The 10,457-nt window shown below is 41.3% G+C and overlaps 1 protein-coding gene across 1 annotated transcript in view; it reads left to right on the top strand.

The window, feature by feature from the left end:
- LOC146592314 (uncharacterized) overlaps positions 1-8,334 on the top strand; it is a 27,843-nt gene extending 19,509 nt beyond the window's left edge. Inside the window, exons 9-13 of the mRNA XM_085311255.1 lie at positions 1,515-1,643; positions 4,072-4,186; positions 5,075-5,209; positions 6,493-6,618; positions 7,871-8,334. Of these exons, the coding sequence (XP_085167381.1) occupies positions 1,515-1,643; positions 4,072-4,186; positions 5,075-5,209; positions 6,493-6,618; positions 7,871-7,992 (627 nt within the window). The 3' untranslated portion in view covers positions 7,993-8,334. The remainder of the gene's footprint in view (positions 1-1,514; positions 1,644-4,071; positions 4,187-5,074; positions 5,210-6,492; positions 6,619-7,870) is intronic.
- The last annotated feature ends 2,123 nt before the right edge of the window (positions 8,335-10,457 follow it).

The following is a 10,457-nucleotide window of genomic DNA, read 5'->3' on the forward strand; positions in this document are numbered from 1 at the left end:
AGAGAGAGAGAGAGAGACTCAGTAGTATTTAGAGGACTGTCACTTGCTAACGTAGGTCCTAAATAAATTAAAGAGCTTGGCAGGAAAGTCATTATGTATTGGAAAGTTCATTTATAGTCTGTAGACAATTCTCTTCTCTCAGGCTGTAGCAAATCAAATAAGGGGAGTACAGTCGATGGGGATTACATAAAAAAGAGGACACACAGTCCAGAAGCATACAAACCAGTCATTACTGGTAATTATGATTTGATTATCTAAAATTATATGATTTCTGCCTTTGACAGGAAGGAAAAATGAAGCTAGAGAAAATTTGCAGACATATCTGCATATAGGATTCCTTAAATGCCCTGAGCTTAGCCATAGTACTGTCCTTTGTATCTATTGTTGTGTTTTATTTTAGCATTGCTGGTTGTGACAGTGCTTAAAAAGAACATAACTGAAGATGCCAGCTGACATCTTAAAGGAAAATAAGATACTCTTTTGTAATTTAACCCAAATGCAAGATGCAAGTTAAACTAATTCTTAAAGATCTCTGCCTTTGGTGCCAAAGATCCTGAGATTTCCCACACATCAAAGATATACCAGTTTTCTCAAATGGCATATAGGACTGTAGGACTGATGACTTATTTTATGCTGAGCACTTTTGCTAACATGCCTCGATTTCTCGTGACACAAATAAAGCAGTTCCAAGAACTGCAAAAAAAGAATTGCAAAAAGAACTGTCAAATATCTAAGGAAAACAGACAGAAAAAAGAATTCTCCCAATGTGAGAGGAAATCTTTTGTTACTCCTAACTAGACCTAACCAAACCCTGCTGAGACCAGGTTTCTCTTGTAAAGAACAGTCCCCTCTTAAYCCCTGCTGTTACTGAGGAAACTACCTGGCCCRTAATCCAAACTTGGAGGAAAGAGCMTACCCCATTGGTACTAATGGGAACTGGAGTTGATTACATTCAGGAGGAGAGGGACTTACTCTTTAAAATATCCATCAGAAAGCAGAAAAATGTATGTACAACCTCAAAAGATGATATTCAGGACATACCACTAAAAAGATCCCCAGTCACAAACTGATTTAAAAATACAGCCCATTCCTATAGGCAAGGTAAATTGTAGAGATATGTAATCACATAGCAGTACTTCGTGATATACTGCTTTTCCCTTCCACCCCTATCCTGACTGCATCTCCTTCCCATTGCGACCACACGTTCTTCCCCTGGCTGCAGCAGCTGCCATTCGCGTGGCAGAGCAGCCTCGGCGAGGTGCATGATGCAAACAGCTTGCTGTAAACTACTGCAGCTTAAGCCTCCAGTTTTCCATAGCAAGCATAGATTGGTGCCATCAGTAGACCATATTTTGAGAGGTAAGACCCTGGGCCCAGCTGCTTTGCTGTTCGTTTAAATAAGCTAAGCAATGCTCCTCTTTCAGAGCTATTTACAATTTGATGCGAAGTTGTGTTGCCATGTGTTAATGTTTCCTGTAATGGAGGTGAATTAAGAAGCTGGTTGCTCTTCTCAGGATGCTCTGACATGTGCAGAGCTGCTGCAGAGCCTGGGAATGCTACTGTCAGTGCAGAAAACGGACCCTGTCATTGCTGGCCATACTGCCTGTATCATCCAAAACCTGAGTCTTTCCCAAAACAGACAGGTAAGCAGCCAAATCATTTACTGAACTATACACTGAGAGGTTGCAGTTACATTTGTATCAAAACAACATTAATCACAGAAACAACTGTTTGTTTGTTTAAGGATATACCAAGGATTAATACTCTGCACAGAACTATGTATGAATAACAGTACCTGATGTGTCATGTGTTTTTTTTCTGTATTTTTCCAATACAATATAAAAATGGTAATGAAAACGAGAAATACTTAGTTTTTCCTATGAGCCAGTGAGGTTGTCACCTAATTTGAATGGCAGTATCATAGACTTACCCATTCGTGGCATTAATCATTGATCTAATTTCACCCTCAATTTGTTATAAATAAGCCAGACTACTGGCATATATTTTGCCTGTTTGGCAAGATACTGCTTGTGCCAAGATGTTATAAACATCTCTATTGCRGACTTTGCTTCAAATGAAATCCTAATCCATGGGTGCGTTTCCTTTCTCCCTGCCTATTAAGGCTACTCAGTCCTCCTCGTCCTCCTCCTGCTTTCCAAAAGGAGCACATCTCTGTCCTCTTGATCAAACAGTGCCACCAGTAGCATAGTTGATACCGAAGGGGAAAGAAAAGCCCAAATCCTTGCCTCTGCTTTGTCCTTTGCTCCACGTTCTAGTACACATTTTGGGGAGACTCGCTTGTATTTTTTTGTGTGTRTGTGTCCATTATCAAATTGCTACTAGTTTCAGAGACTGCTTTTCTGAAGTGTTGAATATCTGAAACAAAACTGTTTCAACTTCAGTGACTTACCCAATTTTAGACTTGGAAACCTCTTTGTCCTTTTTTTTTTTTTTTTTTTTTTTTTTTTTTTTCCCTTTTTTTTTTTTTTTTTTTTTTTTTTTTTGCATTGTTGATTCCCATTTTTGCAGCTCTTTCTCTTTGTTTAGTTTTATCAAGATCAGGTTAAGTGACAAACTGCAATACAAAATAAAGTTGTATTCTGCGGCAGACAGGGACTAGCCTTGCATTCCCCGTTGCCTCTCTCCCATGAGGTCAGAGAGCACTCACTGCGATTGAGAGAGGTTTAAATTAGCCAAAAGGAAAACTTTGCTATGAATCTATGAACTTCATTAATGACAAAGAACAGGAGAAACCTCTTAGCACATTTCAAATGGGGATTAGAAATGTGAATGTTAAATCATAAGGTTTTCTCATTCTTACTAATGAAGATAAGAATTACCAGAATTCTTGATAGTTGTGAAATCAGCTGTGGCAAGGGAGCGCGTTGCCTTGAACTCAAGGCCTGGAGGAAGAGTAGAAAACATTCCTGCTTTCAGAGTGTGCTTGTAAAAAATGGGCATATTTGTCACACAAATTCTGTGCCTTTCTTCTGTTATTAGCAGGGAACTGCCTCAACTTCATTAAAGCTTCATAATGTGCCTTGTAATGTATTTAGCTCTCACTGCACAAGTAAATCCAGTGCCAGGTTTCCAGGGTCCAACCTAAGGAGCTGACCCCAGAACACACAAGAGTCCTTGTCACAAGGAGAAAATAATTTTTCTTTTTATGACAGCAGGATATAGACTATGGCAGCTTGAAAGGCAGGAGCCTTGAATCTAGCTTCAACCTCTAAGCAAGTTAAAAATTGTAACATAAAATAAATGCAAAAGAAATAAGTATTCCTTTTTTTTTTGATAGCCATCTGAGCTCCCTTATGGAGCTGCAAGCTTCCAGCGAGCTGACAACTCGGAGAATTCAACTTCCCTTATAAACAGTTACCTACGATTGTAACAGGATTTGTGTTCCTGGATCTCATGTGCTTCTAATCCAGGACAGCATAGGCTAAGTCTCCTTGCTATTTTCAACCTAGTCTCTAAAATACACACTCCTGTGCAGAGACATGCTGTGCAACGCCATTCTTTTTGGCAGATTCAACCTGAAAGGTAAGGGATACACAGAAAYGTTTAATTCGTAACAACTGTCTCCAGTGACAGGAGCCACCTTCGCTAGTGAAAGATCATCTCATATTTCTGCAGATCACAACAYTTCAATGTCAGAAAGTTTTCAAAGCCCTAGAGTCAAATAATAAATGACCAAACCAATAAACTTCCACATTTCCCAACCCTTTGCCCTAAAGTACCCAGGTTATTCACCTCTGCACCAAGACTTTAGCAAATGACAGCCTAGTCCTAACATACAGCCTGACGCAGCAGTTAAAGGTTAGGAAATTCTCTGAGCTCTAAAAGTGATCTGAGATCATGAGAACAGCCTACAAACGGGRCAAGCCCTGGGAAACGCCTGGCATCAGGTGATCTCTTAATACTCCAAGGTGTCTGACGTTTGGGTGCGTGAGGTCTGGGACGGGATATTTTCTTTATTGATGTCTTAGTCCTCAGTATTGTTTAGATTAATTCAGTACTTTGGAAGTCCTTGGACACCAAAAATGCAGGCAGTGCTCTCTCTCGTTGCAGAGAATCTTTGAGAGCCCGTGTATTGAAGGTCTCCTGCAGACCATGCTTTCTACTGACATTCARGAAGACTCTCTTCATTATGTGACATCTTGCCTTGCCGAGTTAGCAAAGCAAGGTAAGGAAGCAACTTCACTGCAAACAGATTAATCTGAGAAGTGCACACATCTTTTATTAATCCTAATAGCATGGTTGGAGACATACATCCCAGGTCTTTGCCTGTAAACTCTCGTGAGTTTTGCCATAAGCTTCAATGAGAGCAAGATCCAACCCACCAGCAGAAGATATAGGCTCCACTGTTTGCACCACTGAACCGCTTAAACTCTTTTGCTCACAATTCTTTGTGCCAAACCTTACAGCTATGCGTGGTCCATTTACCTTTACTGGTAACATTGCTCAGTTTCTACTGCTGAATTCATTTCACAGTAGCAGGAACTAATTTAAGAAGAAGAAAAGACTAAAACACAACATGGCCTCTTCTTCTAAATTTATTGTCTTGTTTTTTTGAAAGAGATTCCACATTACCAGCCATGGGAGGTACAGCTCTCCTCATGGCACAGAGAGGAGGAGTGTAAATTTTCCCATCCTGCCATAAAGTTGGATATTGTCTGTCAAACTTTTCCTCTCTGTAGCTGACACAGCAACTGGTGCATTTAATTTTGTGAGAGGTGTCCAGCAGCAGCCGGGCAGATTGAGCCCGCTGTGCCAGAGCAGCTCTCGCACATAGAGTGATTCAGCTTGTCAGAGGACACAACCCACGTGATAAAAATCCACCGGCCTTTCTGCGTATAGAATCCATGGACTTGCCCTGCCGAGGGCATAACCCCGAGACATGACCTGTTTTTAACAACCCAAAACACTGCAGAAGTTCAGCACTCATTTTGCTTCTCCRACTGTGCAAAAGGTTTCCTGTTCAGGCAGCTGAGGTTCTGGCAAACCTCTTGCCTGCATTTCTAGGGCAGTGGAGTTTATTCACAGACTACCCCAATGCCTTTGTGTCTTCCAGAAGGAGCCGCGTTACACGTGCTTCAGTGGATGGACGAGCCCTTGACGAAGTGCTTGGTGGGACTGGCTGGCCAGCTGGGTCGTACGGAGCCGTCCTTTCAGGCTGCCTCCATCCTCCAGCACCTGATAGGCCACGGTAACCGTCGGTCGCACGGCTGACTGTGCTTTCTCAGGCACCTGGGGCTGTCTGAAGTGAAATGAGCCTGCTTCCAGAGGAGTTAACTGTCAGGCATCAAGTAACGTTTGACGTTCCTAAAGCACCCTCCATGTGCTCTCTACAGATTTAGCATCATGAAAAAGCCACTCAATTGCTTTTGAAGTACATAAGTAAGCAGTACTTAAGTGCCTGAGAAAGCCAAGAGATTAAAATAGATCATAAGATATTAAGGTCTGATTCAGACATTTGTTACCCTGTTCAAACACTATCCATCCTGCAGTGTTATTCTGTAGCAGTTCTGAGGTCCTTAAAAGCAGGTTAAGTGGGAAGGTGGGATAATGTAAAATATTCCCTACCTTTCTTCTTACCGAGGAAAAGATGAAAACGTTTCAGACAAGARGCATGGTTACATCTCTCTGCTTGACCTCCCTTACCAAATCTATCAGTATATATGATATGATGGCATTCCCCACAGATGGGAGCAGAGATTGAAAATCCTAAGGACAATTACAAGGGGATGGTTGTGCCCCAGAATTTTAGATTAACTCCGCTCCCCAACCAGCAAGAGGAAAGCTTCTTATTGAATCAAACACCACTGCTTTAATTCTCAAATCGTTTAGCTGGAGCAGTAAGGTAAAATGGMTTTTAAGAATGTAGTTTGTCACTTTTTTTAGATTTCAGTGAGAGATAATGAAAAAAAAGCACAAGAAATAGCTTTATGCCTGATGTACCTGCTCCATGCAGCTGAGAGCCTCTCAGACGTGCAACAAGGTGTCCAGATGATCCCTGCCATCTTCTCTAGAGGAGCATGGTTACATTTTAATCCTTCAAAATGGGAGAAACGGAAGCCTGGAGTGAGGGACTGTTAACAGGGAAAACACAAACCAGTTTCAAGCCAACCTCAAGCATTTGCTATAGAGCAGACTTCTAAGAGGTGAACAGAATCTGACAGCTTAACCCCTTCACAGCCGCGTTAGCACCGAAGGCTGACCCATCCCTGAGCCAGCATGTCSCTCGTGCAAGGATCAGCCTCCGAGCACAGCAGCCCGGCCAGCAGAAACTCTGCCTATCGTTTACCCGAAGTATCCGTGATGCAGCTAAAGGCTGTAGCACGTGGAAGTCATTCGCCGTTCTCTGCTGTAACGCTGATCCTACCTGCAGATAGCTGAGCTGTTAACAAACATAAGCATTGGTACAAAGGTCAGGTTAAGAAGTGCTTTAAAGGTTCCTGTTTTTCACCAGTGGTTCTCCCCTTTTTGCAGAAAAGATGATGCTTTTGTTGAAAGGTCACATCAGAGAGACTCAGGCCTACCTCAAGAACTTCCTCACCCACCAGGAGATTCGCTTTCAGCAGCTGGGCATCTCCACGTTCTGCAGGCTGCAGGAAGGTACGTCCCACGGCAGCACTCCCTGCCGGGCCTTGCCTCYGGGTGCAGCCCCAGGCTGCCTCGCTCCTGCTAGCGGCAGACACCCACCACCTCATCATGGGATCTCCCAGCAAYGGCAGTGCCCGGCAGCTTCCTCCTGGGGACCAGAAGCTGCCGCCGAAGCAAACAGAACAGCAGGATAGGCTCAAGGGTAGCCAGTATCTTAGCTGCTTTAAAATAACCAAAAACGTTTTAAGATAAAGGCAAGCCATTATGTTTTAAATTAAAGGCTTTCTGTTGAGCAGGAAACTGGATTTAGATGTCCAAAAAGCTTTCCAGACATGAAACTTTAGTTTATTTTGATAGAGCAAGCAGACGAGCAGACTGCGCTGATGGCAGGCGTTACTGACAAACAGCATCTCCACGGCCTTGCCAGGTCTTAGGAATGAGGTAACATGCACAAAGATGACACGTCGAAGCCTTCTAGTTCATCACTCATTAAAAATAAATTCACTGTGAGAGAATAAATAACTGCTTGTCCTCCTCACCATTTTGCTGATTAATACWATTCAAGGTGGACAGGCCAAAAATAGTCATCAGCAATGCACCTTGTTCCATAATGTCCTCTTACGCATAGAACAATTTCCTTCATCTCCAAAATTTCAATCTTGCATTGAAATTAGCATTTTATAGCATGTATATTTCTGAAAACATCAGTATTCTTTCTACAAGCATTTAATCATGYATATTTTGCATTTTTTTCCCCCTTAAACTCGCAGTTAGGGCAAAACAAAGCTGGAAAATCTTCCTCTTTGGCATAYTTTTAATTCTGTTCCTTAACATTTTCCAGTTTTGATTAGGGTTTTTTTTTTTGTTTTAAGGTGGAAATTGAGTACAGATGAGACACCTACTATCTAGACTTACTCACATCTTACATCTTCACACACACAGAGCCAGGGCTAAGTCCCTGCCACATCTTCCTGTGTTTCTCTTGTACAGGAACAATACACGGTGCTGAAATGGTCAGTTGAGCTTCAGAGMTCTGGATGCAGGCATGAAAATGGGATTAGTATCTAGTATCTGCTCTTCTTCGTGTTGTAGAATAATATTGGTTTACCTTGTGGTGTATTTTTTTTACACTGTAGTAAGAACCATCAAATCTATCTAACCTAAACCAGAAGCATTTGTAGCATTTATAGAAAATACAAGGAAAATGTTTGGAGAGGGTAATTGCTATGGGTTCACGAACCTAACACTTGTTTTTTCTCTTCAGATCCAGAGTTTTGTTTAGCATTCAGAAAAAGCCAAATGACCGAACTTCTTGAACAGGTCCGTCAACAAACAGAAGAAACTCAAGAGCTCCTTAGGGCAGCTCTTCGCCACGCAGACAGTTAATATTTAAGCCAGATGGTTTACAAAAACCTAGCAAATCCAAGATCCTGAGCCTTCACAGAAGACAGCTCTTTTCATTGGCTTTCACAGATAAGTTTTCCTGCTCACTTGCCTTTTCACCATATGAATAAAACGCATACAGCACCTTGTACTCTATAAAATGGAGATGACAAGTGTCAGAGCAGGTCAAAACAACCACTTGGACATGTCAGCCAGCTGCTTATTTGTGCTTCAAGACTTCGGCTGCATTCCTTCCCACTGTTTGGAGRAGGAAAAAGAGAAAAAACCTCACCAAACCCCTGTCATGCTTGGAAAATTCCCCTCCCCCCTCACACACACAGTTGCTTTTTTGTTGTTGTTTCAAATAACCAGGAAGTGCTGTAGTCATGAGGCTTTATTTGTGTAAAAAGCTGTGTCCACTGAAGCGGCGCCTCTCTATAAAGTATGCAGGTTACACTGTACTCTCCTGCGTCACCTTTCTTCTGTTACTGTTCCATGTCTCTCATTTCACAGCACTCACATTGCTCTGCACGCTCCAGGGACATTACTCTAGAAAACAACTGAATTAGCACATAGAACAAAGGTAGCAAAACTACTAAGGAGCTGCTGCAGGAGGTAACTGCTGAGGGACAACTCAGAGAAACCACAAYGAAACTCATATAGAACAAGACTGAGGGGAGCATCAAAGCTGGTTCTCCCTCAGGCTACAGGCGCTACTCTCAGGGGAAGAGCAACGGGGCACAGAGGCAGGTGAATGCTATGCATGTTGCATAGAGCAAGTTCAGAATATAGCAGCTACTATGTATGAATAGAGRTATCTATGTTCTGCAAATAGTAACTTATTTTCAGAGGTATTGCCAGGCAGGAGGAAATGAATTTTGGTCGAGTTTGGCAAATTTAGGAACTGCCCTTAAATATTTTGATATTTTAAAAGGAGTTTAAACAACTCCAAAATATAATAGTTCCAAATGTTTAGTTCCAAATTGGACTAATTTTTTTATACATATACTGGATACTGAACAACTTCTTTTCCTCTCACCCACAGAAAAAAAATCCTGTTTTTTTCTCTCAGAGATTGATTGGCTAAGAGATCTGAGAATCAAACCAGCAATTTTTTTTCAGAAAAAATTGTAGCACAAAACCTTGAAATTAAGTCATGCTGTATTTTTTTTTAATATAAGATCTAATTTGTAAGAGAATAGTACTCTAATTCCACCTTTGGTCAATACACTTGAGAAGGAAGAGGCCAGCTGAAGCTTCTTGTTRAACTGGCTGGAATACTTTAAGCTTTGTAGGCACTCTTTGGCAAGCACATGCTCACAAATAGCACCACTTCTTATGAAAAAAATGCAGAAGTTTYCAGTCTTTTAAAGTGCTTCTGACTATGGTACAACTCCCACAGGCTTGCAGCTTCAGAGCTGCTACTGCTCCTGCCATGGAATGAAAATTGAGAGGGAGGTTTAGAGAAATCATAGAAATCATTCTGTCAGCTAACAGCTCAACATATACTACATTTTACTGAGGCCCAGTTTAAGCCTCCAGTTTCCAGTGTTTGGGGGAGACATTTTCGTTCTTTAATGATTTCTTTTAAAAAATGACATTTCTCTCCAATAACACATAGTTTAAAAATACACTTAAAAGCCTCTACAGCACACTAAAGAGACCTTTTAAATAACAACAGGGAAGACAGAGACTTAAGGTGAAGCAATGTGGTATTTTCAATATACATGTGCAGACACGAATTTTCTTTTGAAGTGTCATGTGAAAGACTCACATGCTCAATTATGTGTACTTGGGCTTATTAAAATACGGGACTACAGAGAGCGGAATGACACTGGTAGGAACAAAACCAGAAGCAGTTATTTTATGACCAGTGGAATAAGTAATGACGTTAGAGTCTATCTTGTATCTGTTTTTGTTATACATGTTTAACTGCAATCATTGCTTTGAGATCTTGGCAAGAAGGAAGATAACGAAGCATTTTTCATCAGGAATGACAAGATAAATGAGACACAAATGTAAAATAAGCAAAGGTAATGGAGAATAACCCAGCAGTTGTCATATAATGAATTAAGTTCAGCAATCATCACCCACGTAAGCACTCATCTGTTGTGCTGGTAAGGCGTCAGCAAGGTGAGGAGTCCTTCCAAAACGCACTGTCTAGTTGCCGTGAAAGGTTATTATCCCACCCTTGTTCAGAAAGCAGTAAGCAACCTCTACAATTGCTAGTTCTACCTCACTGAACAGTTCAGCATTGCCTCTGCTAGGGCAAATAAAATCAGTGGCAATAATGAGTAAAAGAGTCCACCCTTCATTTGATATCATATTTTATTAAAAAAAAACAGTATTCAAAAGAAGAGAGACTACTCTYCCCTGCATTTAAAGAAAGGGGATTAAAGCCAGGACTTGAAATATCAATCTATTTTCATTTTTGTTCTGATTCATATCCCTAATTCTGAACCCATTCA

Source organism: Rhea americana, unplaced genomic scaffold, assembly GCF_003343005.1.
Source record: "Rhea americana isolate MKP2758 unplaced genomic scaffold, rheAme1 scaffold_337, whole genome shotgun sequence".
NCBI classification, from domain to species: domain Eukaryota; kingdom Metazoa; phylum Chordata; class Aves; order Rheiformes; family Rheidae; genus Rhea; species Rhea americana.